This window comes from Solea solea, chromosome 19, assembly GCF_958295425.1.
Source record: "Solea solea chromosome 19, fSolSol10.1, whole genome shotgun sequence".
Classification (NCBI taxonomy): domain Eukaryota; kingdom Metazoa; phylum Chordata; class Actinopteri; order Pleuronectiformes; family Soleidae; genus Solea; species Solea solea.
Genome location: NC_081152.1, coordinates 580,001 through 607,819, shown reverse-complemented (window position 1 = coordinate 607,819; position 27,819 = coordinate 580,001). Strand labels below are relative to the sequence as shown.

The 27,819-nt window shown below is 39.5% G+C and overlaps 2 protein-coding genes and 1 long non-coding RNA gene across 6 annotated transcripts in view; 2 read left to right on the top strand and 1 right to left on the bottom strand.

The window, feature by feature from the left end:
• Positions 1–291: 291 nt before the first annotated feature.
• On the bottom strand, positions 292–12,904 carry LOC131446119 (uncharacterized). The gene is made up of 6 exons (XR_009233893.1): positions 12,732–12,904; positions 8,708–9,966; positions 8,404–8,512; positions 3,360–3,579; positions 2,145–2,287; positions 292–409 (listed from the first exon to the last, which is right to left on the bottom strand). It is a non-coding gene; the product is annotated as an uncharacterized LOC131446119 (long non-coding RNA).
• Positions 12,905–13,472: 568 nt separating this feature from the next.
• Positions 13,473–20,000, top strand: LOC131446118 (caspase-7-like). Of its 4 annotated transcripts, none has more exons than XR_009233892.1 (7): positions 13,473–14,542; positions 16,049–16,193; positions 16,280–16,686; positions 17,773–17,936; positions 18,020–18,146; positions 18,305–18,882; positions 18,939–20,000. XR_009233892.1 is itself a non-coding variant. In XM_058617132.1 (6 exons), exons 3-6 carry the CDS (start codon positions 16,470–16,472, stop codon positions 18,619–18,621), a joined length of 825 nt encoding a protein of 274 aa, XP_058473115.1. In that variant the 5' UTR covers positions 13,473–14,542; positions 16,095–16,193; positions 16,280–16,469; the 3' UTR covers positions 18,622–19,999. The 4 variants fall into 4 exon arrangements, 2 of the variants coding, with proteins under 2 accessions (XP_058473115.1, XP_058473114.1); XR_009233891.1 differs by having other exon boundaries at positions 18,305–18,768; positions 18,814–19,998; XM_058617132.1 differs by having other exon boundaries at positions 16,095–16,193; positions 18,305–19,999.
• Positions 20,001–20,941: 941 nt separating this feature from the next.
• Positions 20,942–27,819, top strand: part of LOC131446117 (hippocampus abundant transcript 1 protein-like) — an 8,791-nt gene continuing 1,913 nt past the window's right edge. Inside the window, exons 1-10 of the mRNA XM_058617130.1 lie at positions 20,942–21,257; positions 24,794–24,886; positions 25,685–25,747; positions 25,830–25,957; positions 26,028–26,142; positions 26,709–26,927; positions 27,074–27,187; positions 27,281–27,352; positions 27,486–27,598; positions 27,756–27,819. The exon at positions 27,756–27,819 is cut by the window's right edge and continues 34 nt beyond it. Coding sequence (XP_058473113.1) covers positions 21,159–21,257; positions 24,794–24,886; positions 25,685–25,747; positions 25,830–25,957; positions 26,028–26,142; positions 26,709–26,927; positions 27,074–27,187; positions 27,281–27,352; positions 27,486–27,598; positions 27,756–27,819 — 1,080 coding nt within the window. The 5' untranslated portion in view covers positions 20,942–21,158. The remainder of the gene's footprint in view (positions 21,258–24,793; positions 24,887–25,684; positions 25,748–25,829; positions 25,958–26,027; positions 26,143–26,708; positions 26,928–27,073; positions 27,188–27,280; positions 27,353–27,485; positions 27,599–27,755) is intronic.

The window sequence follows — 27,819 nt, the reverse complement described above, 5'->3', positions numbered from 1 at the left end:
GATGTCATTGAAAACCTTTAACAATGCTGATTCTGTGCTATGAAAGGTTTTAAAACCAGACTGAAACACCTCATCCTCATCATCCTCATCCTCATCATCATCATCATCATCAAGCTCGTCCACAAATCACTTTAGCTGACCAGAAACTATTTTCTCCAAGAGTTTGGAGAGAAAAGGTAGTTTGGAAATGGGCCTAAAATTTACCAAGACAGAGTTATCAAGACCCGGTTATTATTATTATTATTGATAATAATAATATTCTACAGTGTATCTTCCTACCCACTGTCCTCCAAAGTCCCAGTGGTGGACACCGGTGGCTGCAGGTGTTTCCGTGGACAGAGTCCGACCTCCGACCTCCGACCCCCGACCCTGTGTTTGATCTGCAGCACAAACACACTCAGCGTTCAGACTGAGGACAGAAAAACAATGATTCAGTATTTTTCTTCCAGGATCAGGATTCTCAGCTTGGCATCTGGCTTCCTGATTAAATTAGCGGCAGTGAGTCCAGAGAGTCCTGCAGTGAGTCCAGAGAGTCCTGCAGTGAGTCCAGAGAGTCCTGCAGTGAGTCCAGAGAGTCCTGCAGTCGTGGTTTTTCAGTGCTGTTAAAGTGTGAAGTGGAACCAGAAAAGCCTACTTGTTTATTCCCTTTTCTTCTCCGTATCAATCAGGTTATCTAACAGTGTGGACCCTTTCATGCTTTCATAACTGTGACCCACTTGGCAGAGAATCACTTGTTTGATTTTTCAACAGTTTGAAGTAAAGTTTTGAGTCTTTGTGATGAAACGTTTAAATGAACATTCACTACATTTGTAAAACTTGTCAGGACCAGTCGTTCTCATGGAGACCAAAACTGGACCGGTTAAGGTCTAAGGTTAAGGTTCAGGTTAGTCATTAACTGGTTATGGTTAATTTTATTGACAAGACCTGGTCTAGTCGTGAGTCATGAGAAGAATGAATGACACTCAGATCATATAGACAGTCATAGAGGAGTGGGTGTGAATGAGTGAATGGAAAGACTGTCATGTGATTATCGAGCTCAGTTTCAATACAAAGTATTTAACAGGAAACACTTTAAACGCATTATAATGAGATTCTCCAGTTTCACGTGATTAAGTTTCATTTTTATTTTTTACATCAATTAAAAAGTCTTTTTTGTCATCGATTGTGGACGAGTTGAAGCGGAGGATCTGCTGGTCACATGTTCTTAGTTTTTATTTCAAATATTAAAGCACATATTTGATTTAGTATTACAGTAAAACACTAATGTATGTACATATATACACACATATATGTGTCTGTATATACAGTAAATATACATATATACATACATATATGTGTGTGTGTATATATATATATACATATATATACACATTGTTGTAAGTGGATATTTTTATAGACGCAGATAAAGCTCAGTGATCCTGTGGTTGGTGTGAGTTGCTGTACATGTGACTCCCTGTTAAAACTTCCTCCTTCATAAATCCTGATAATATATACAAAGCCTTGGTGGATTGTGGTTTTGGGCTGAACAACCAGTTTCCTGTCACTTGAGACCCGGTGTCGTCTCTTTTTATTTGAAAGCGCGGCCGCCTGAGAAATAAGAGCTGCTGTGATTCTCTATCATTTTCTCTCACTGTAGGAGTTTTCTGACCGGATATTAAAGTCAGATTATACTGAACTTAGGTAAAGTTTAAACATGAATGACTGTAACTACTAAATGAATGAATTCATGTTCTTTTGTTTTAGCCACAATATTATATTTGGTAACACTTTAGATGAGGGAGCACATATTCACCATTACCATTCACTAAGAGTTTCCTTCAATAACCTCAGAATTATTGCTTATTAGTAGTAAATAAGGAAGTTGTTGTAGCACCTTATAAAGTTCATACTAATCAAATAATTCATACCTTATTTACTACTAATAAGCAATAATTCTGAGGTTATTGAGGTAAAACTCTTAGTGAATGGCTTACTGGTTGTATAATAAGGTCATGCAGAAAACTTAATAATGACTAATTCAGAGCCAATATGTCGCTAATTTGCATGCTAATAATGGTGAATATGTGTTTCCTAATCTAAAGTGTGACCTTTACATTGAGTCCGGTTTTTTGTTTGAGTTGTAAAGATTTGAGTGAAACAGAAACCTTCAGATGGAGGCGTGTCGTCCAACAGGTGCCTTTGTGATGATGATGATGATGATGATGATGAGAGGAGGAGCTTGTTGCAGTGGACACTTCACTGTCACTCTCACTCTTTAATTCCGTCTCCACACGTTTGGAAGCGGCGTCTACTTCAGGTAACGTGAACACAAATGATGACAATGATGTGGACTTTGTTGTTTTTTAAAAACAAACCCACATTGTTTTCGTTTGCATGACTTAAAGATGAACTCGGTGTGTTAACGATGCATTTCTGGATTTGACTCCTCACAGTAAATGTTGTCTTGTTTTAAAGCTGAAGTTTCACTTAAACACTTGAGTTGAGTTGTTTCAATAATTATAATATTTTAAATAAATGACAAAGCCGGAGAACTCGACATGGAAGAAGCTGAAAGACCTACAGTTACCAGAGTTTACTTAGCATCTCAGCATCTTCTGATCCACGATGATTTCAAGAAAATGTGTTCGAGAATTCACACAAATCAGCAGAATTCAAAGCTCAATTCTGTCATTTTTCAGCTTCTTAAATGTGAATATTTTCTATTGTATTTCAATAATTATAATATTTTAAATAAATGACAAAAACTGGCCATTTGTGTTTGTCACACTGAACATTGGCCACTGATCGTTTGTCATCTTTACAGTAATGAGTTCCATATAAAAACACAGACTCTTTCTCTTCATAAACGCACAGCTGTTACAAAATGGATGTTTTCTTGTGCACTGTACTGAAAGCATTAAAAAAAGTGTTACACACACTTGAGCCTCTGCAGATTCAATTTGATAGAAAATAAGATAAATTATATTAAAGCAAAAAGTCCCATCTTTCATTTGAGTGAGTTCACATCAATAAATGAAGGAGAGGACGCAGATAAAACCTTTTTAACACACGTTTACTCCGAGTCCAAACATCATCATCTCAGACTAACAGGAAAATCTATGTTTTTTAAGCCTTTGATCTTCACCAGGAGAAGAGCTTTGCTTTGTTGTTTTGTTGCCGTGGCAACAGTGTTCCGCATCTTGTACTGGATGATGATTTTTGATGCTTTTGACTGAAACTGTGCACAGGCTGTTGTTGTCGTCTGGTGTGACACCTCTGTTGGCAGCGACGGCCACAGCTTTTCTACATGTTACTCACAGCTTTCTGTTGATTCCTCATCACAAAGTCTCCTCCTCACCTCAGACAAATGAAACACTCACCTGTAGACACCGAACAATCTGTGACTGATAAAACTTTGTGTTTTTCTGAAGAATTCCGAAGCGCCGCAGGAATGCAGGTGACATCCACGGGTCCACAGACGCTCCAGAAAGCCGAGGGAGAGAGCAGCTACGAGCCGAGCCCTTCTGACACCGGAGAACTCGACATCGAATGGTCTGTGGTCAGTCCAGACACCACACAGAAGGACCAGATGCTAAGAAGCTGAAAGACACAACATAAATCATACAGTTACCACATAATAAATGTGTGAAGTCAAGAGTTCACTTAGCTCAGCATCTTCTGATCCACAATGATTTCAAGAAAATATGAAAATGTTCTACTTTGCGTCATTTTTCAGCTTCTTAAATGTGAATATTTTCACACAAATCCGCAGAAATAAAAGCTCAATATTCTCCTTTGCTATGATATAACATTGTATTCACATTGGTATTTTTATGAGTGTCTGTGCACTTATTAAAAATGAAGTTACTTTAATTTAATGCATGTGTCTGGGAAACCCTGACATCACTGATTAATATGAATGAATAAGGATTCAGAAAAAAAGACTAAATAGAAATATTGAATTATAGTTTTACAACACAAGCACCTTTAAAGCATGTTATTATTCAGGTTTTGAAGACGGTCTCAGGCGTTTAATTGCATGTTCTTGTGCCTCTGTTTCATAAAGCTCATCTTTATTGATTCGGACTAATGAACCAGACTCTAATCTCGCGATGCTAGGTTACCTTCAAACAGTCTAAACCTCAGCACTCAAGGCTTTTTCATTTCAAAAGGAATTAGTTGTTTATCCCATTTGACTTTTAAATTCAATTAAAATCATTATTGTTGGAGTCTTAAAGGAGTTTATCATTATTATTATTATCATTAGTGTTTTAGTCCTTAAGAAAGGGACATTTTATTGCAGTCAATGCTGTGATTGATCCAGAGCCGCTGTAGATAAAGAAGGAAAATGACTCCTATATATACACATATATATATAAGCCCTTGGTCAAGTGGAAAAGGAAACTTGGCTTGTAACCGGAGAGTTGCTGGTTCAAGTCCCCACCAGGCCAAAAAAAAGGGCTGGGGTACCCCTGAGCAAGGTACCCAACCCCCATTGCTCCCTGGGCATTACTCAGTGTGGCAGCCCACTGCTCCTAATTCTAGGATGGGTCAAATGCTGAGAAATAATTTCCCTAAGGGGATACATTTAAAAATATACAGTATATATATACACATCTGACTTTGCTGAAAAAACAAACAAAATGTAATAAAATCCTCTGTCAGTGATGTCTTTAAGACCATGTCCTCGTCTTTATCTCACTGTGAGACAGACTGTCTCACAGTGAGATAAAGACGTGAACATGGTCTTAAAGACATCACTGACTGAAAGTGACTGAGTCTTTTGTTAAGTGGCTGAAACCTGTTTTCCTCAGTCATGTTATCAGTGAGAGTGAGTGAGTGAGTGAGTGCCTTTGTCTCGGGCTGGTTCACAGTAACGGCAGCAGAGTCGTTGTTGTGCTTGCAAAGTTCGGGTTGATAATGAATGAATTCCTCATACAAGCACAATTCAAAACTGAACTATCCCTTTAAGTGGCAGATGTGACACGTTTTTCCTCTGAGCCTTGTGTGGCTGAGCGGGTAGAGCACAATGGATTTATCAGAGCTTGTTTGCTGAAAACAGCCAGCGGCGGCGGCTGCTGCTGCTGGAAACACTGAGTCTGTGCTACACAGTAAATGTGCCGTAAAAATTCAATTCAATGAGCTAAAAGAGGTTGAAAAGTTCAGAGCTGCTGCAGCAGCGTTGGTGGTAATTCTTGGCTGTTTGTTACTGTGAGCCTCTACGACATCATCCACTCGTTTCATTGAATATTAATACTACTTTCATTTATTAACACAAATTTAAAGCATTACATTTACACCCGGTGTTTTTCTCTTTCATTATTTCAGCTTCATTATTTCTTCACTGGTGGTAACAAATACATCTATGGAAACCACCTTCACAGGGAGACGCCTCGCTGTCGTCTGCTCACAGCGCCACCTACCAGTGTAAAGTGAAGAAATCTCCACGAGTTCAAGTTACATTTACAACAAACACCTACAACACCTGTGTTACTGTTTTCTCATGTGAAGTCTTCTCTGGATGTTATTATATTATAATTAGTATAATTAGTTAATTAGCCAGTTAAACGTGTTATTAACGTGTTAACACAAAACCCATTTTAACGGCGTCAATGTTTTTATCGTGAGATTAACGTTCTTTTTGGCCGAGTAAACTTTGTGGGTTGTTTCACATGCTGTTGCAACAACTAGTAACGTTAGAAAAACTACAACATCACACTGGATCTAACTAGACCGGAAACAGCCTCTCTGATTATTGTGCGGCTCTCACAATAAGAGGAATAAGTCACAATATGCAGGTGACAGAGATATTGTCTCAATAAAAAAACATCTGCACAAAGCAAGCAGATCCACTTTTCTATGTTGATAAGAGCATTAAAATGACAAGAAATCAAGGGACATTTACAATAGATACAAATGTGACATTAATCGCGAGTTAACTATGACGTTAATACGATTAATCGCGAGTTAACTATGACATTAATGCGATTAATCGTGAGTTAACTATGACATTAATGCCATTAATCGTGAGTTAACTATGACATTAATGTGATTAATTGTGAGTTAACTATGACATTAATGTGATTAATTGTGAGTTAACTATGACATTAATGTGATTAATCGTGAGTTAACTATGACATTAATGCCATTAATCGTGAGTTAACTATGACATTAATGTGATTAATTGTGAGTTAACTATGACATTAATGCGATTAATCGTGAGTTGACTGTGACATTAATGCGATTAATCATGATTAAATATTTGAATCGTTTGACAGCACTAGTTATAATAAATGATATCTTAGCTAATCACCTCCTAACGGTGGAGTTAATGTGGTTCATGGTGTTCCTCAGACTCACAATGAGAATTAAATAATCTGTTTGACAAAAGACTGAATGAGCAGCAGTTTTAGGTAAAAGACATAATTTCCACTTTAACTTAGTTTATTTCTCTGTCACAAAAAGTGCTTCTGACTTTAAAATGACAACAAAGATTAAAAAGCATCACTAAAAATAAGTCTAATAATAAAAATAATACAAGTTAGAATAAAATGTCTTGTTATTATGTTATTTCACGACTGATAGAGAAAATAAATTATGTATATATGTGTGTATGAAAATGATCTTCAGATTAATGCTAATGTCACTCTGCACAATTGAACTCCCAGAATAGAATGAAGCAGATTAACAGATTAAATAAGTGAAACCAGGTGAGTTCAGGTCATTTTTGTATGAAGGTAAAAGTTAAATGAATCTGTTTAAACTCAAGTTTAACAGTGAAAACAATTACAACTTATTCTTATAATTGTTTTGCTACTTTTCATAATCAGTCTGAGGAGAAACTAAATGTCACGCGTCGCTGTAAATACTTATTTCACATTTAACAACGCAGATTAAAATGAACTGAACTTTCATTCCTGGGGAACTTTTGTTCTTTTTTTTATTCTTATTCTTTATGCTGAAGATGAAACTTTGCATTTCTGTATTTTGATAACTATAAAAAAAGACACAAAAGAATCAAGATGTTAGAATTCAATGTAACCAAATCACTTCAGAATCACTATCAGAAACATTCTGAGGAGTAAATCTGATTATATAAAAAAAACATGCCACAAACATGTATAACCTCATTCTCATGACAAAGATGTAGATGTATCTTCATCATGTGACATGTTTGACTTGAAAAATCAACAGCATTTGGAAGGAAAGTAAAATAATTAAATGTATTGGTTTCATGGCAGCAGATTTCCGTATTTAACACATTAAACATCACTCGTGCAATAATAAGATCTGATAATGAAGCCAAACAACCCAACTAAAAAAACAACACAAATCATTCAGACTGAATCATTTAAAGAAGCAGAGCTTGTTTAACAAATCCTCTCCAACGATAAACTGAGTTCATTTATTTTTCATACTCAGACTCACTTCTCGGGACCTACAGTAAATTTCATCACTCAAATAAATAAATAAATAAATATAAAGATGAAACTGCATCCGATCAAATCACCTCCACGGAAACAAGCAGCACCTTTTAAAAGAATCCTCCACGTATCAAAGAGTGAAACGCCAACAGTCTGTGTGTGTGCCCGAGAAACACAGGTGGTGCTGATGAATGAATGAATGAATGAATGAATTAGATCAAATGTCATAATTCAGAAAACCAGTCATGTGACTGCAGTATGCTTGTGTGTGTGTGTAATAACAACAGATAAGAAAGACTCCGCCCACATAACCGTATTAATTAACCCATGAAGAAGAAGGAAATGACAAAGAACACATGGTTTCTGGGCTTTGAAGGGCACCGTAGTTTCCTGAAGTGACTTAGAAATGGGAGGAGCAAGTGGAGGAGAGTCTGCAGTCTCACCATTGGATGGCGCCAATTCTTAAACACTGGCCCTTTAAGCTTTTACTCAAATCTACATGTATATAAAGTGTGTGTATCATGTGTTTGTACCTGATGTGAAGAAATGATCCACTTTCAGTGAAGCCGTCTGTGCCTAAGTGTTGGGGGGGGGGCAGCTGGTCGGCCGCGCCGCAGCTCTGCACTGTCACTCTGCCACAGGCAACGCCCCCTTAAAATACCAATGGAGGAGAGAGGGCGGAGGCTCTATCCCTGCTACAGCACACAGAGTAAGTGTGACCTCTGCTGATGTCACCACGCTACTGCACAAAAAAGACTGTGTGTGTGTGTGTTTCTGACCTTGTCAGGACTTAGGTTTGAATTGTGCTTAGGTTAAGGTTAACCAGTTACGGTTAAGGTCAGGGCTAAGGTTTTTTCTAAATGAGTTGAAGTCAGTCTTAAAAGATCAGAATCATTTACTGTGAACTGTGATGATCAGCAATAAAATCATTAAAGTTTATAATAATGTGTATGAGGTGAGACAGTCAGGAACGTCAAAGAAACAAAAATAAAAACATTACTTGCAAATTGGGGACACGGGGGAGTAGTGGCTAGCACTGGTGCCTCACAGTGAAAAGGTCATCGGTTTGAATCCCTGTCCAGCTGACACTGGTCAGTTTAAGGACAAACCTGACAGACAACAGACACATGGTTAGTTCACAGCAAACTGTCACATGATCTAAACCAACAACAACAACGTCGTCTCACTGACATGATTTAAAAACGCTCAGCATCTCCACGTGCTGCTGCATGTATTTATCTGTGTGTGTGTGTGTGTGTGCTCTCAGACAGTGACCTGGGAGCAGAAAATCACTAACCACTCACAGAGTCTGGCAGGAATCTACGTTTGTGAGGTGAACAACGCTGTAGGAGCTGAACACTGCAGGATCAACCCGAGAGCAAACACACCTAAGAGAAAATCGAACAGCAACAGTCACAGTGTCACAATGTAACAGTTAGTCACAGTAACAGTGTAACATGTAACAGTAGGAAACTATACTGAAAGAGAAAGCAGTGAGTCACAGGTGATGAATATAATGTCTTTGTGCACGTTATGACCTGATACAGTAGCTCTTCTGTCCTCATCCTCTGTCCATAACTCACAGTTAAGATCTTTAGGTGAAATGAACAGTTATACATATATCACTATGTATACTATACTATATACACTATATATATGGGTTCTCTGCTCCTCATCATCATCCTGCTGGTCTTCATCGGGCTGCTCTTCTGGAACTGAGACACAGATTTGACTATGAGAAGGATTTCTCCAACGACATCCGGTATCAAACATGACATCACTGACACCGACACTGTCACTGATGTGATGCAGCTCTAACTGAAGCTTCTGTTGTTCAGCTGAGGTTGTTTTTAAACGTATCATTTACTGTAAGTTAGAATTAAAACATGACGACGTTCAGATAGAACAGAAGCTTCAGTTAAAGCTGCATCATCTCTGAAAACAGCCACATATTGTTTTGGGAAATGATCAATCATCTGTAGCAGATACACAGAGAAACACAGGTTTCTTTTTTATTAAAATCCTGCTTGACTTTAGTGTGAGAACTGAGACGAATCACAGTAAACACAGAGCTGCAGGCCATACAACAGAGTGTGTGAGTGAACTGAGAGGAACAACAGAGCGATGATGATTTCTGAATATGTGAGCTCCTACTTTTATGTGACTCATTATCTTTTCATCTGGCAACATGACAAATGTTGTTTAGGTTCAAACCACAGAGAAAGTGGAAGCACTTCCTGACGTTCCATAAAAAAAAAAAAGGAAATAACAAAAGAAGTCTGACTGACTTTAGGAAAATCTTATGTAGGACAAACATCATTACAATCCTGGAGAGAAACACCTGACTGACGTCTACGCTTTAATTTGGGTGCATTTACACTAAGTTCTGTCTTGTTGCATGGCAACACGCCTACGTCTGAGAGTCACAGCCTCAAAGACACGATTTCACTGGAACTAAAGTAAATGTATTCCTTCACCAGCAAAGAAAAAATGGAGAGAGTGCCAGAGCGGATGAGTTGTTCCGGTGTTTTCTTCCAGGGATGAGCAGATTCCTGCTGCTGCTCTGCAAACATACAGAAATACACAATGTAAAGAAGCTGCTGAGCTGAATGTTTGGCAGCCATGTTGACGAGGGAAGACGGCAGTGTGCTCTTGTCAGGGTTGTTCCTGCACAGAACACAAAAGTGCAGTGTCTCAGTGACAGTTGGCAGCAGGAAGAGCCGCCACACGGTTTCACTTCACTGTGGTTTTACATGCCGATTTAAACAAGAACAGCGTTTCATTCAGTTCTAAAGACAATCTCACTATTGATTACATTTATTTTTAAACCTTTTCATGGACGTGGAGAGGGAGACCACGCTCTCCATTGGTCTCAGTTGCCTCGACGGACGATAACATAATGGTGTATGTATGGAACAGTGAGGATCTTGTCAAATGAATTCAACACATTTTTTCATGGAAAAACATTTTTTTAATTTTTAATTAAACCTTTTTTTGAATCTCAAAATGCCTCAAAGGGTTTTTACTGAGGGCTACAGAACTCTGTCAAACTGTCACTGTCATTACAAATGTAGTGCACATGTTTTCAAAAATGGAACTTAGCATCTCAAATGAAAAATGATCCAGCACTTATTTACAATTGTAAAAAAGCTTGAGGAGAGTACATTTGAATAGTGCAAAGTTATCAAAATGGAAGTTAGGATGACGCTCTCACTCATTTACTCATGTAAATAAAACAAAACATTGAAATAAAATTGAATTTAGGCCTACTACTGCCCTAAGGCTACATGACTGAGAAGAAGCCCTGCCATCATGCAGCAGCAATGTGGCCTCAACACATGCTGAGGCCACATTGCCATCTAGTGGTCAAATATAGGCAGGCATGGACTGGCCTACTTTTTACTTTTTAATTGAGACACGAAACGCGGACCATTGGTTGAATTTCTTAAAGGACGTTGAGCTCGTCCAATGAAAGCTCTCCATCATCATCATCAAGTGCAGAAGCAGTCCTATCGAGTGCACAGGGGGCTGTCAGAGTGACACATGTGCAAGTACGAGGAGGAGGAGGAGGAGGAGGAGGAGGAGGAGGAGACCCAGCAAGGACAGATTGAGGAGGTTTGATTGAGTAAACTTGGTGTCCAACTTACAGAGTTATTTTAGCTTGTGGTAAAGTAATAGTTTGCTGTTGTTACAGCTTACAGTTATTATTATGTAATATTAGTGAAATGGGTGATTAATCATTGTTAGGTAACCAGTGGGGCTGCAACGATTATTCATTTAATCGATTGTTAATCAAAACTAAATTAATCGTCAACTATTTTGATAATTGATTCATTGGATTTAGATGTGTGTTTTTTTAACAATTAATACAAGCTTCTTAAATGTGAATATTTTCTGGTTTCTTTGCTCCATTTGACAAAAAATTCATTAAAACTGAAAAGACATTTGAGAACGTCATGATTTGCAGGTTTGTTAAACACTGATGGACATTTTAACTACATTTTATGCACAAAAGAATACTCGATTAATCGATTCTAAAAAGAATCGTTAGGTGCAGCCCTAGTAACCAGAGAAATAACACTAGCTCTCTTCCATGTAGGCCACTGTGCTTTATTAAAATATATTTATTCAAATATTTAAAAAATGCCAGGTCCATTTCTTGGTCCCAGTCCAGCCCTGAATACAGGTGCTGCTGCAAAATAAGCGTTTCTTCAAGAACATTCAATGATTTTATGAGGTTAGGTTCATGTGTGCTGTTATTTCAGTATTTAAGTATATTTTATACACATTGACGAAAAACAATAAAAAAGAAAATGATTTTAAACAAGACCGCAACAACAGTATGTGTGTGTTTGCAGCAATTTACTGTTGCTGTGTAGATCAGACTGACCCTGACACTGTTAAAGGTCTAAAGCTTTGTTCATGATACTGTGCTCTCTGTAGCCACGGAGAGTCTCTCCATCGTCACACACCCTGTCGGAGAGCCTCTCTGTAGCCCGACGTCGAGGCAACTGAGACCAATGGAGAGCGTGGTACTGTCATTGGTCAGTTAATGACTCATTCCTGCAGCCCCTAGTGTTCAGGTGGTGAATTGCAATACCATACTGAAAAGTGCAAGGCACTAGTCCGTCAAAGGGTCTGTATGGTCACAGAGTTGGATACACAAAGTACTGTAACGGAACTCTAAGAGTGACATATAAATCCACGTTGACTCTTAATTGCTCCTTTAGGCCTCCTGTGGAGGGGTATCTATAAGGTGGGATATTTAAGCATCTGCTGCAAGATGCAATATTAAGGCTAAGTGTGACACTTTCTCTCCAGAAAGTGAAAATAAAATAAAGTGATACCTCAGTTATTACATTATCAAAGGATTTTCTTTTTTTAATTCAAGGCCAATAACGTAATAAGTTATTAAGTTACTTTATCGGTTGCTACAGGGTCAAATATAACAAAGTCAGAAACAACAGTTGCAGCTAATACTGTTGTAGTTTGAGCTGAATCTTTTGATTTCACAGAGGAAAACGTTGTTGCTCGTGTTGAGGATATTTGATGCACATGTGCTGGTTCATCATCACCAGCTTCTCTGGCTGTGGAAAACTGGCTCCACTGAGTTTATGAGTGAATAAATAAATAAACCTCAGAACAATTCAGAACAGAAGACACACTCTAAAGAAACAGTAAAAGAAAATTGTCTTGACATTTATGTGTGAATTATGTTTTTAATGTGTTTTTGTAATCTCCCTCGCTGTTTTCTTCTACATTATTTATTGCTTTGTGCGTCTTTGTGTCCAGTAACTATTATAACAGAGAAAATGTTTGTGTACTCACTCGTCCGTTGGCCTCTCCCTTCCACCAGCCCAGGTCTCCTCCGATCTCGCTGTAGATCTTCACGACGTCGCCCTCTCGCAGCGACAGCTCCCTCATGTCTCCAGCTGCAAAGTTTTATCTGGCCACCGCTGTGCTGAGCACGCGAGGGGTGAAGACTGAAGACTCCTTAAAGACTGAGTCTGACTGACTGAGTCTGACTGACTGAGTCTGACTGAAGACTGAAGACTCCTTAAAGACTGAGTCTGACTGACTGAGTCTGACTGAAGACTGAAGACTCCTTAAAGACTGAGTCTGAGTGACTGAGTCTGACTGAAGACCGAAGACTCCTTAAAGACTGAGTCTGACTGAAGAGTCCTTTAACGTCTGCATTAAAATAACTGATCATGAAGTATTATGATGCATTTACACGAGTGCTGTCAAATGATTCAAATATTTAATCATGATTAATCGCATGAATGTCATTAATGTCAATGGCATTAATGTTGTAGTTAACTCGTGATTAATCGCATTAATGTCATAGTTAACTCGCGATTAATCGCATTAATGTCATAGTTAACTCACGATTAATCGCATTAATGTCATAGTTAACTCACGATTAATCGCATTAATTTCATAGTTCACTCGTGATTAATCGCTTTAATGTCACAGTTAACTCGCGCTTAATCGCATTAATGTCATAGTTAACTCACGATTAATTGCATTAATGTCATAGTTCACTCGTGATTAATCGCTTTAATGTCACAGTTCACTCGTGATTAATCGCTTTAATGTCACAGTTCACTCGTGATTAATCGCTTTAATGTCACAGTTCACTCGTGATTAATCGCTTTAATGTCACAGTTCACTCGTGATTAATCGCTTTAATGTCGTAGATGGATAGATCGATATCATAATGACACTTTTTACAAAGCAGAATAAATGAGTGCCTGTAACATACAATAATATGATTACAGAAAGTGCTCTTAGTTTGACTAAAGTTAAATAAACGTTCGGGACATGGCTGGGGAAGAGAAAAAGGTCAAAACGAACATTAAAGTGATAATTAGTGTTGAGGAATGAACAGGGGAAGCATTGTTAGTTTCATGTTCAGCTCGGTCACAATCCAGCGCGCGCAGAAAGAACAAGACGTTTCATTAAGGGAAAGAAAAGGAGTTTCCTTTCTTGATATAATGAGCGGCTGTCATTCTGAGAGGAAGTGATTCTGAGAGGTCAACAGCACGCAGTCTTATTCTGAAAGAACAGGAAGGAGAGGGAGGGACTAAATAAAAGCAGCAAGAAAAAACACTACCTGACCAGAAGGGAGCGGAGCTCGGAGAAGAAGACAAGTTGAGGACTTGTGGACTGAGGAAGGAGAAGTTGTAGGAGGCACAGGAGGCGACGGAGTTTCATGTCACTGGAAGACGAGGAGACATAGAAGGAGACAGAAAAGGACATGAAGTTAGAGCAAGGTTTTTGAAGCACATGCATGCAGAAGAAGAAGAGGGTGAGGTTCAGTCTGCAGCAGAAGACATTAAACAAATCTGTAATAACATCTGTCTGTTCATCACATATCTGTCCAACAGTTCACTCTGCAGCTTTCAAACTCAGCAGGTGACTCGGTCAGCGCGAGCGCTAGTGTGCGAGGTCAGTCTCTCTGAGAGTCAACACAACACAGAAGCAACTTTCTTTTTGATCTCTTTTTCCACAGCAAAGAAAAAAGAACGCTAATCTTGCGATAAAAAAAATCCGGGGACATCAGGAGACATCAGGAGACATGTGAGACAACAGGAGACAACATGAGGTTCTAAAGTCAAATGTTCTCCTGTGACAAAGTGAGTGAAAACACTGACTTGATGCTGACAGTGAATGTCTCGGCCTCGGCCGTCCTCTCTCTGATCAGGGACGCTGTCTCCGTCCCGCTGCTGTGGGACTTCACGCAGGTTGTCGCTTCATGTTTGCAGCAAACCTGCAGCAGCACAGTCGGAGCACTGACCTTCAATAACATTCATGTAACATCACATTCATGTAGTCATTCATCTTCACGTCACACTGGTGTTCAGGCTCAGTTTGCCTTTAATCTGAATTACAGCACAGAGTTAATATTAGCAGAGTCATGTATAAAAAAAGAGTAAACTGGTTTGTCCTCAAAACAAAAAGACAGATTATTTACTGTTGTTTCTGTATTTAATGACAAACCCTTGGAAATAAGTAATGAGTACACACCCTTTCCTCAGATCATGGGTGTTAATCACTGAAACAATACAACATACATTTCAGTACAACATCACAATATGTATCATGTCCCATATTAAACATAAACATTATGTATTTTCAACTCTGAATGGAAAGATAAATAAAATATAGTAAAGCTCAGTAAATGAAAGTGGCTCATTTGAGATAAACAAATGAAATAATGCAAAAATGGACTTTGTTTCCCCAAATTAAATACAGCAGCTTTAAACCATCCAATGCTAACACTCCCGCTCACTGAGTAAATCCATCCTTTAAGTACGATGTATTATTATTATTATTATTATTATTATTATTACAGTAAATACACAAAGGCCTAACATTACACACAACAGTGCAGCTAGCATCGCAACAGGTTAGCTCATGTCGTCGTCAGGTAATTCACTTCATTACGTCACAGAACACGGACGTACTGCGTTACAAATAGTCTCGTGAGCACGTCTTCAAATTAAACTAACACTGAAGTAAACAACAACTGTCATTATGAGCGACTCAAACCTGAAAAGCGGAGTAATGAGTAAAAGACGCACGGACACACTTTCCTCAGATCACGAAGTGCAGCGTAACGTAGCTCAACAGCGCTACGCTTCCCCTACTGTTCACCTCGGGTAATTACAACTACTTTTAATACTGCTGGGATTAAAATGGCATTTTAATAAGACAGTAAACATGATTCACTCTAAACTATTACATAAAATGAAGATGACATCTATTATAATATGGAAAATAGATTAAATGTTGATTATTCAGTCTGCTGGTAATACAGATTATTCAGTTTATACAGAGAGTTTTACACATGAGCTGGGGAAGAAGCCGCTCTTCTGTGTTTGTATCAGTCTCCCCTGAAAGAAAAAGGCGAGAGAGAAAGTTTAATTATCTTTATTTAACACAAACAACACAAGATTATTACAAGATTACTTCAGTCTGTCTCTCTGTAGACTTCAGTCTGTCTCGTGTCTCTTCTTGAAGAGCAGAGGAATGTCTCTCGGGTTCCTGGAGTTAATCTGACGTTAATCTGAATAGACGCAGCTCAGACATAAATAAAAACACCTTCAGATTTAATCAGTTTTGTTTTCTCGTCTCTGCAGAGGCCTAAAAACTTCCAGTGACGTGAAACCAGTTTTTATTTGCTAGGCTTCTTGACTCACCTTCAAAGTAAATACCTGAGATTAAAACACACCTGAGTCTGAGTGAGACGTCAGACGTGAGACATGCAACAGCAGCAGCAGAAAGGTTAGTTTCCCAGAAAAGGAGGGACGAGGACACCGTTGCATAACGGTGTGTGTAAAACACAGCATGTGACTGTGTGTCCTGCACAGGAAAGACGTCCATATATGGTCCAGACAGGTGTGAGACGTGAGACTGAAGTCATTTACAGCTGTGCCGGGACACGACTGGACGGAGCTGCAGAGACACAGACGACGTCTGACACAGACAGAGGGGCGGACGCAGTGTGTGAGACAGACAGAGAAAAGGACACAGAGAGGGACAAAGGACACTGAGGAAACAATGCTGCAGTGGAGGCGAGAGACAGACGGTGAGGGACGGTGTAACAGGGCAGTGATCGTGTCTGTGGGACGCTTTCACCCCGGGGTCGACCTCTGCAAGAGACCAGGGGCTGAAAAAGACGCCAAGAGACTCCACCGCACCCTGAGCAAACTGGGCTTCAGGGTGGACGTCCACAGTGACCTGAGCGGAGAGGACATCTACCAGCTGTTTGACAGAGGTGACACACACATTTACAAACACGTCTCCAGTCACAAAAAATGTCACAGAAAATATTTGTTTTAAAAACAGACTTTAAGTCTGCGAACATAGAAGTGTTAGCCCTGAGAATACAGGTTTTTAACCCTGATTTTAACAACCAGGGTTAAAATCACTGATTTTCTCTATGAGGTTTGGTGTGGGAGACACAGAGAGAGAGAGAGACACACACACACAAACACACACACACACACACCAAACACACACACACACACACCAAACACACACACACAGACACACACGCACACACACACACACACACAGACACGCACACACACACACCAAACACACACGCACAGACACGCACACACACACACACACACACACACACACACACCAAACACACACGCACAGACACGCACACACACACGCACACACACACACACACAGACACACACACACACACACACGCACACACACGCACACACACGCACACACACACGCACACACACAGACAGACACACAGACACACGCACACACACAGACACACACACACGCACAGACACACACACACAGACACACACGCACACAGACACACACAGACACGCACACACACACACACACAGACAGACACACAGACAGACAGACAGGGGCCGACTCCACTGGTCACATTGTATCATTATCACATGACAGATTTTCTCAGCAGGAAACTGAAGTTTAAAAATCACTCACTCTGTCACAACAAACCTCACAGAGAAAATCAGTGATTTTAGCTGCAGGGACACAGGAGCTGCTGCTCCTCTGCTGCCTCGTGTGGTCACTTTGTGTCACTGAGGTCAATCTGAACAAAGTAGTACTTTAAAGTACTTTAAATGTTGAAATGACAAAATCAGACATTAGAACTCAGTGATGGAGGCAGCAGTGTGTGTGTGTGTCTGTGTGTGTGTGTGTGTGATGTTGAAATCACTGATTTTCTCTGTGAGGTTTGGTGTGGGAGAGAAACCCGATATTTCTGATGTTTTTGTGGGGGCTCAGTCGGTGTCGGCTCCCAAAGTTCTGTGAAACGCTCCTGCTGACACTGTGTATGTGTGTGTGTGTGTGTGTGCAGAGAGCAGGCGTCCAGTGAAGGACTGTTTCCTGTCCGTCTTGTCGTCTCACGGTGAGGACGGCTGCGTGTTTGGAGCTGACGGTGAGCCAGTGTGGCTCTCCAGAGTCTTCTCCTGTTTCAACAACCAGCTCATGGAGAAGCAGGCCAAACTCTTCCTCATACAGGTGAGGAGGAGGAGGGGGTGTGGCCTCTTACACAACACACATCATTTATCTCAGGTGTCTCACTGAGGACTTTGTCTCTGCAGGCGTGTCGAGGACACGAGCTGGACAACGGCGTGGAGGTGGATTCAGTGAGTGACGCACACTCAAACAACTTCTCTACACAACTTCATGTTCCTGTGGATACAACTGTGATGTACGCAACTACTGCAGGTGACTACACACACACACACACACACACACACACACACACACAAGAATTGTATGTGACAGAAAAGTTCAAATATTGGTGAACACTGTGTCTAATGTCCTCGTCTGTCTCTCTGTCTGTCTGTCTGTGTGTGTGTCTGTGTGTGTGTGTGTGTCGTCAGGTCACGGGGCCTTCATGCACCCTCTGGGTTCCGTGTTCCTGCAGACGTTCTGCTCTCTGCTGGAGAGCGAGGGGAACCGTGAGCTGGAGCTGCTGCGCCTGCTGACCCGCCTGTCCCACCGCGTGGCCTACACCTTCCAGGCCAAAGGTCACATCCTGGGCGGGAAGAAGGCCATGCCGTGCCTGGTGACCCGGCTGACCCGGGACGTCTTCCCGTTCGCCGACCCACAGAAGAAAGACGCCGAGGGGGCGGGGCTTAGGGCCACGTCACTGGTCGACTCTGACAAAGGCAGGAAGAGAAGTCCGTCCATCAGTTAGTGGGCGTGTCTGTGACTGTGAGGGGAGAGGCGTGATGATGATGGTGTGTGAGTGTGTGTGTGAGTGTGTGTGTGTGTGTCCAGTCCCTGTGCTGTAAATGATAGTTAAGGTAAAGTTAAGGTTAGATCAGCAGTAGTTATAGTTAAGGTTAGATCAGTAATAGTTATAGTTAAGGTTAGATCAGTAGTTAAGGTTAGATCAGTAGTTAAGGTTAGATCAGCAGTAGTTATAGTTAAGGTTAGATCAGTAGTTATAGTTAAGGTTAGATCAGCAGTAGTTATAGTTAAGGTTAGGTTAGATCAGTAGTTATAGTTAAGGTTAGATCAGTAGTTATAATTAAGGTTAGATCAGCAGTCGTTATAGTTAAGGTTAGATCAGCAGTAGTTATAGTTAAGGTTAGATCAGTAATAGTTATAGTTAAGGTTAAAGTAAATTTGCAGGAAATTAATGCAAGTAAATGAAATGTCCTCTGAAGTCATGGAAGACCAGACTGTGTGTGTGTGTGTGTGTGTGTGTGTGTGTGTGTGTGTGTGTGTGTGTGTGTGTGTGTGTGTGTAATTGTATTTATGTCTCTGTGAGGACATTCTGTCTGGTCCCCACAACCTTAAAGGGCTTTTTTAGGGTTAAGACCTGGTTTCAGGGTTCTCCATTATCACGCACCACAGATGGAGAACTGAGGGGTTAAAGGTCAGGATAAGGGGCTAAGAATTTTTAATTATTTGCTTAATTCATTATTTATTTTATATACTATTTATTACAACAGCATTGTTTAATTTTGTTTTCCAAAACAAACACATGTTGATTTTTTGTAATAGAATTACATTTTTTCAGAATAAAAGTTCTGAATTCTGTATGAAATTGTCTTTTTTTTAATTATTTAAAATCCACTTTGCTCCACTAATGAAAATTTAGTGTTTGTCCAGTTTAATGCTTTTATTGCAGTGAAGTCGTTAAAAACCACAAATAGGTCACGTCCTGTTCATCTGTGCACAATCATCACGAAACTCTGCAGACTGCACCTTTAACACAAAAGTGAAAGGAAAACTGTTTGATCACAAACCTGCTGACTCGTGGTCACAAACCTGCTGACTCGTGGTCGCCACATCTTACCAGACTGATAAGATCGTGAGGTTCATGGGTCCAGGCTGATAAACGCCCGCACTTCCTGCTTCCTGCCAGCAGAGGGCGACAGATAAAATCACGTGTTTGTGTTAGTGCAGCTGTGGAATGTGCAGATGATGTGATACACGTGTGTAATCTAACTATTTTGAACCTTTTCTTTCAGATTTCAGTTCTGGAAATGTATTTAAATGTGTGTATTTTTAAATTATGAATGACTTTGGACAAGAATTTAAAAAAGAAAAAAGTTAAAATGATAGTGAAACTTGTGTTTAATCACAAATGTATTTATATCCTTCATATGTTAATTGTTGAGTGGGTTAAAAATGGTTATTATTTTATATTCTCTGCGTATTTTTTACGCAAATAATTATTGCTCAAATTAAATAATGAGTTCAAGCTGTTTTTCCCACAATCAAATAACCAAAAATATCACCAGGAGACGCTGAAAACATCCAGGTTTACTGTTATATTAAAGATAAATGATGAGGTTTAATCACATTAATCTGCCATTGAGTGAAATTCAGATGATCTCAGCAGCAACATGTTGAAAGAGATGAATAAGAATAGAAATAAGAACAAAATGAGATAAAACTATTGAAGAATTGTACTATACAAACAATATAAGGATGATGAGCTCATAAAATTGCGATTCATTTTGACAGATTTTATGATAATTTTAATTTTCACACGTTACTTTGATCAAAACATAATGATTTAACATTTATTTCAAGTCTGTCAACAATCAAAACATATTGTCATTTCCTTTTCCCCTTAATCACATAATTCAGTTTGGTTATTACAATTTTTACATACATACGGTGTAATGTGACATAACAGATGCGACGTGTTTAAATGTACATGTAAATACAAGATATTGAAATGAATGAATGAGTGAGTGAGTGAAAATCAAATTAAATAATGAGCTTAAAGTTGCGTTTGTATTTCAGAATTCTTTATTAATGTATTAAAACTAAACGATAGAATTATAAATTTCATTTCTATTAAAGAATTGGGGTCATTTTTATTGGATATTTAGCCTTTCTGAAGCTTTAACCCTTGTTGTTGTGGAAAAGTAGAAGTCATTTCACCCTGATTATGTGACGATTTTCGCTTTTATTTTGAAAGATGCTTTTATTGTGAAAAGCTGAAACATCAAACAGGAAGTACAGTGCGTTCATTGCCACCTGTTCTCCTGACATTGACGCGGTCGCTGGACTATTGCGTGGACCTGACGGCAGAATCCACCGGGAGGCTCGGTCGTTTTCAAACCTCCGTCACGGATCCACATCCGCCACCGCTTTTATTTTCATCTTTTCATTTTGGTTCTTGTTGTTTTTCTTCCTCCGGGTTGAAAAAACGGAGACATTCTGGAAGCAGGCGGAGAACCGCGGGAGACTGCGGGGCATGGCTGCTTCATGAGCCCGGGCAGGTGCGAGGAGATGACGGCGGAGCCACCGGCGGGAACCGGCCGGGTGGTTCTGGTCAAGAAGATCATCTTGAAGGACGGAGCCACGGTGGGTGACGACGACGACCACCACCCGCCATTTTAGCCACAGTTTTCACCTTCAGCAACATTTTCTCACGTTTTTCCCTGAGTTTAAACGCACATTCTGTCATTAACGTCATTATTTATTTATGAATAAATAAATAAACGTCTTTTCATCCGACTATGACATAACAGCGGTTTAAAAACACATTCAAGCTGTTTTTCCCACAATCAAATAGCCAAAAATATCACCAGAAGACGCTGAAAACATCCAGGTTTACTGTTATATTAAAGATAAATGATGAGGTTTAATCACATTAATCTGCCATAGAGTGAAATTCAGATGATCTCAGCAGCAACATGTTGAAAGAGATGAAGAAGAATAGAAATAAGAACAAAATGAGATCAAACTATTGAAGATTGTACTATACAAACAATATAAGGATGATGAGCTCATACAATTGCGATTCATTTTGACAGATATTGAAATCATTTTAATTTTCACACGTTACTTTGATCAAAACATAATGATTTAACATTTATTTCAAATCTGTCAACAAACAAAACATATTGTCATCTTCTTTTCCCCTTAATCACATAATTCAGTTTGGTTATTACAATTTTGACGATTTTTGCGATGAATTGTGTCACATACGCTGTAATGTGACGTAACAGACGCGACGTGTTTAAATGTACATGAAATGAATGAATGAGTGAGTGAGTGATGTTGTGTTTGTGCTGTAACGGAGTCTCAGCTCTGATGCTGATGTTGGGGAGGATGGAGCCATTATCTCTTACGTAACACACACACACACACACACAGCCTCCATCCCTCTGTCAGCCTCCATTTTAATATCCTGCTCAGATATAAAAACACTTTTTTCACCGACAACAGCCTCGTTTCTCTGTGATTTCACCACAGAAATCCAACAAATAAGCAGTAAAAGTGTCATAATCAGCCTGAAGTCCAAAAATAAGTCTTTATTATGTTTAAAAACACAGTCTGATTCCACTGTTTCATCACTGTAAACTGAACAATGCAATGTGTAATTATTATCACACAAATAACTGGATTACAGATCAATTAGTGAAGGAAAATAATATGTGTGTGTGTGTGTGTAGCACATGTTTACCTTATTTTCAAAGAGTGTTTTAAAAGGAAATACATTTATGTTTGTTTTCATCCTCTGCTGTTAAGAATGTCATTATATTGCTCTCTTTTTGTCATAGAATATATTTAAAATGGAATATTATTGCTATACTGTGAGAACAAACTGAGACAAATAAGTCTATTTTTAAATTGAAGTGATCATAAGCTGTTAGAACAGTGAAACAGTTTCTTTTACACATTTCAAACACCATATCTGCTCCAGTTCACTAAGAACAACTTTTCCTCCTATCAAGTGTACAAATGACATTTTTCAAACTTTTCTCTGCAGAGATTTGTTACAAATGAAATAAATACTGTACTTAATCACAAAATATCAATATCTATATATATAAAACAAGAAAACACTTATATTTAAAGAAAATATTAAAAAAAACACACAAACAAGTTGTGTGTCATACTGGCTCGAAAGCCACAGAGTAAATATATTATTAAAAATTAAATAAAAATGGACAAATAATTTGGTTTGTGGACAAAAACAAAGACATTTGAGAAACGTCATCATTCCCACGTTTGACAAACACTCATCAGTATGCTGTTGTAATAAATAGTATATAAAATAAAATATGAATTAAGCAAATAATCTAACTCTTCATTGGAAAAATAAGCCACTAGTTAAAAATTCTTAGCCCCTTATCCAGACCTTTAACCCCTCAGTTCTCAAACTGTGGTGCGTGTTACGTGATAATGGAGAACCCTGAAACCAGTGCCGTTTCTCAATACTCAAGTAAGCAAGTATGTACTTGCTTACTTGGGAAGTATATACTTGAGAAGTACGCTGGGAGTATATACTCGCCAAGTACGGGAGTACACAAGTATGTGGTTGTTTCTCAATACTCAAGTATGCAAGTATGTATGTATTGTTCTGCTGTTTGAATGGTGGCTGGCGCCAAGTGCTGCAGCCTCATCAGCGCCACCTACAGTGTTGATAAATGAACATATGAAATACTTATGTATGTATGAAATATATGTACGTGTACAAATATATACTACTCTACATACTATACTATACATATCGAATATTTACATATTATATTTAAATATAAATCTCGACTTTAAAATAAATCTAAAATTCAAAGTTAAAATAAATAAAACATTAACAATATACAAACCTTCAAACTGTCAGGTCAAAACGTTTCCATTAAAAACAAAATAACACGTCAACAACAAATCTATGGATCACACCGAGCATCTAATGACAGCGACGTCTGAGCCAGCGGATCATTTCATCAGGACAGGCCGAGGTAACGCTGCTCTGTGCCGGGCACAGTGAGCGCCGAGCGCCCGCAGAGGCGGAGCTGATCACCTCCGACAAACGTCGCTGCCAAACTATAAATACGTCATATCTTCATACACAAACCACATGTTTGAATTCTAAATGACTCATTTCTCGCCTCAAATGATGTTAAAACTTTGTTCCGGGACACAGAAAAATATTTATTTCAGATTTATATTTCTATTATCTGCTGCTATGCTCCGCCGAAATGTATTCTGGGATACATGGCCATCGCAAGTACGCTTAAGTCACCTCCGATGCATACTTGGTAAAAATGGGCGGAGCGAGAACATTTCCGGGTTTGAGAACCGTCCTCGCTGTTCGCTTACTTGAGAATTGGAACAGCACTTGGACTGAGGCTGATGACGTTTTCACAAGTACGGGAGTACGCAAGTACGCTCAAGTACGCTCAAGTACGCACAAGTATGGATATTGAGAAACGGCATTCATTTCGTGCAAATTTACTTTAACCTTAACTATAACTATTACTGATCTAACCCTAACTATTACTGATCTAACCTTAACTTTAACTACTGCTGATCTAACCTAAACTATAACTACTACTGATCTAACCTTAACTATAACTACTGATCTAACCTAACCTTAACTATAACTACTGCTGATCTAACCTTAACTATAAATACTGATCTAACCTTAACTATAACTACTGATCTAACCTAACCTTAACTATAACTACTGCTGATCTAACCTTAACTATAACTACTACTGATCTAACCCTAACTATAACTACTGCTGATCTAACCTTAACTATAACTACTGATCTAACCTTAACGATAACTACTACTGATCTAACCTTAACTATAACTACTGCTGATCTAACCTAAACTATAACTACTGCTGATCTAACCTTAACTATAACTACTGCTGATCTAACCTTAACTATAACTACTGATCTAACCTTAACGATAACTACTACTGATCTAACCTTAACTATAACTACTGATCTAACCTTAACTATAACTACTGATCTAACCTTAACTATAACTACTGCTGATCTAACCTTAACTATAACTACTGATCTAACCTTGACTATAACTACTGATCTAACCTTAACTATAACTACAGTACCACTGATCAGTGTTGTTATGTTCACCTGCAGCAGGGTGTCGGCAGACCCAGTGTCTATCACGCCGTCGTCGTCATCTTCCTCGAGTTCTTCGCCTGGGGTTTACTCACCACGCCGATGCTCACTGTGAGTAACCCTGTCTGTTCTGTCTATACTGTCTGTCTGTTCTGTCTATACTGTCTGTCTGTCTGTCTGTCTGTCTATACTGACTGTCTGTTCTGTCTATACTGTCTGTCTATACTGACTGTCTGTCTGTCTGTCTGTTCTGTCTATACTGTCTGTCTGTCTGTCTGTTCTGTCTATACTGTCTGTTCTTTCTATACTGTCTGTCTGTCTGTGTGTTCTTTCTATACTGTCTGTCTGTTCTGTCTATACTGTCTGTCTGTCTATCTATACTGTCTCTCTGTCTATACTGTCTGTCTGTCTGTCTATCTATACTGTCTCTCTGTCTATTCTGTCTGTCTGTCTGTCTATACTGTCTCTCTGTCTGTTCTGTCTATACTGTCTGTCTGTCTAAACTGTCTGTCTGGACAGTATCTGGTATCTGGTTATTATATCTACAGTAAGTATGATGACATCATGATGTCGTATGAGTGACAGCTGCTGCTGCTGCTGATAATCATCATATTTATTATATTTGTGAGACACAAAATCACAAAAGTCACTTCTTTAACTTTATTTCTAATCAATACGACAATAACAATAACAAGTTCATTTAAAGAAATAAAGCAGGTTTTATCTGAAATGAAAGGTAAAGATCATGTAGCGCACATGATCCCTCTCTTATATCCACATATAATAAGACACATCACCCAGACTTACAGAAATATTGATTAGATTTATAGAATTATAGATTATATATATATATATAGATATAGAATGACACCTGAGCGCTATAATCAATAGTTTATCCTTTTCTCGTAGGTTTTACACGAGACGTTCCCTCAGCACACCTTCCTGATGAACGGACTCATTCAGGGCGTGAAGGTGAGAACGTTGCCGTCACTGTGGGATCCACACGCTCTGCGTTCATGTTTGTAAACATTGACCCGGGTCACTTCCTGTCCAGGGTCTGCTGTCGTTCATGTCCGCCCCTCTGATCGGAGCGCTGTCAGACGTGTGGGGGCGGCGCTCCTTCCTGCTGCTCACCGTCTTCTTCACCTGCGCTCCCATCCCTCTGATGAGGCTCAGCCCCTGGTAGGTGGTTGGCGGGGCGGGGCGGGGCTGCAGATCATAATGTTTGACTTTATTTAAAATCATTTTACAGGTGGTACTTTGCCATGATCTCCATGTCCGGAGCATTCTCCGTCACCTTCTCCGTCATCTTCGCCTACGTCGCTGACGTGACGACGGAGAGAGAGCGGAGCACGGCGTACGGACTGGTGAGACGCCGCCATGTTTGATGTGTACAAACATCCACAGCTGTCGTTTCATTTAAGTTTCTGTGACACTTTATCACAATATACGTCTTTATATCATTTAATTTATATATATATATATATATATATATATATATATATGTGTGTATCAGGATATAAATGTAATCAATATTACTGCAAGTCTGTAAGATCGTATAAATAATCTGTGTACGAGTTTATATCCTGGAGTTAACTCAAAACCTGCAAAACCTCCTCATCATCATCACAATGACATCATCATCATCACAGTGACATCATCGTCATCATCACAGTGACATCATCGTATCAAACATCAGGACAGATGTGCACAGTGAAACCTGAACATCTTCATCTTAATCTGAGAATAAACAAGAAATATAATCTGTTTCAACATTTTACAGAGATTAGATAACTTCACTACAAATGTACGGACTATAGAAGATTATAAAGAAAATAGAATAGACTTTATACGTTCTAGAAGAATTTAAATCCCAAAACATCAAAGTACACGACGTAAGAACATTTAATCCTCCTCCTCTCTCCTTCATCAGGTGTCGGCGACGTTTGCGGCGAGCCTGGTGACGAGTCCAGCGATCGGAGCGTACGTGTCGGCGTGGTACGGAGATAATCTGGTGGTCGTGTTAGCGACGCTGATCTCTGTGGCCGACATCTGCTTCATCATGCTCGCCATGCCGGAGTCTCTGCCTGACAAGATGAGGCTCAACACGTGGGGAGCGCCCATATCCTGGGAGCAGGCCGACCCCTTCACTGTCAGTAACACACACACACACACACACACTGTAACTATCTAATAACTAAATACTGATTTCAAACAACTAATGAATGAATGAATGAATGGAGTGATGAAATAAAGGGCAGATGAATGGATGATGACAATAATGTGTGTCTCCTTCAGTCTCTGAGAAAAGTGGGTCAGGACTCGACCGTCCTCCTCATCTGTATCACTGTGTTCCTGTCCTACCTGCCGGAGGCGGGACAGTACTCCAGCTTCTTCCTCTACCTGAGACAGGTTTGTGGCACGCACGCACACACACGCACACACACACACACACACACACACACACACACACACACACCATCTAACTTCTCTGTTTGACACCAGGTCATAAATTTCTCCTCCACAACCATCGCTGTGTTTATCGGAGTGGTGGGAATTCTGTCCATCATAGCACAGGTAACACACACACACACACACACACACACACACACACACACACACACAGCGTACAGAGTGTTGTTAAAGCCACACACACACAGACACACACACACACACACTGAACCATGTCTGTCTGTCCGTCTGTCCTCAGACTCTCTTCCTCACTCTCCTGATGAGAACTCTGGGGAATAAGAACACAGTTCTGTTGGGTCTGGGTTTCCAGATCCTTCAGTTGGCCTGGTACGGCTTTGGATCAGAGCCATGGTGAGGACATGAATATGACGAGTTAATGTGTTCACGATGACTTCATTGTGTAAAAATCTGCTTTAAACTCTGAGAATGTCTTTAAAACACTTTACATTTAGGTCACAAACAGAAACACTGATGTGATGAATGACTCTGTGTGTGTGTGTGTGTACAGGATGATGTGGGCAGCTGGTGCAGTAGCAGCGATGTCCTCCATCACCTTTCCTGCTGTTTCTGCT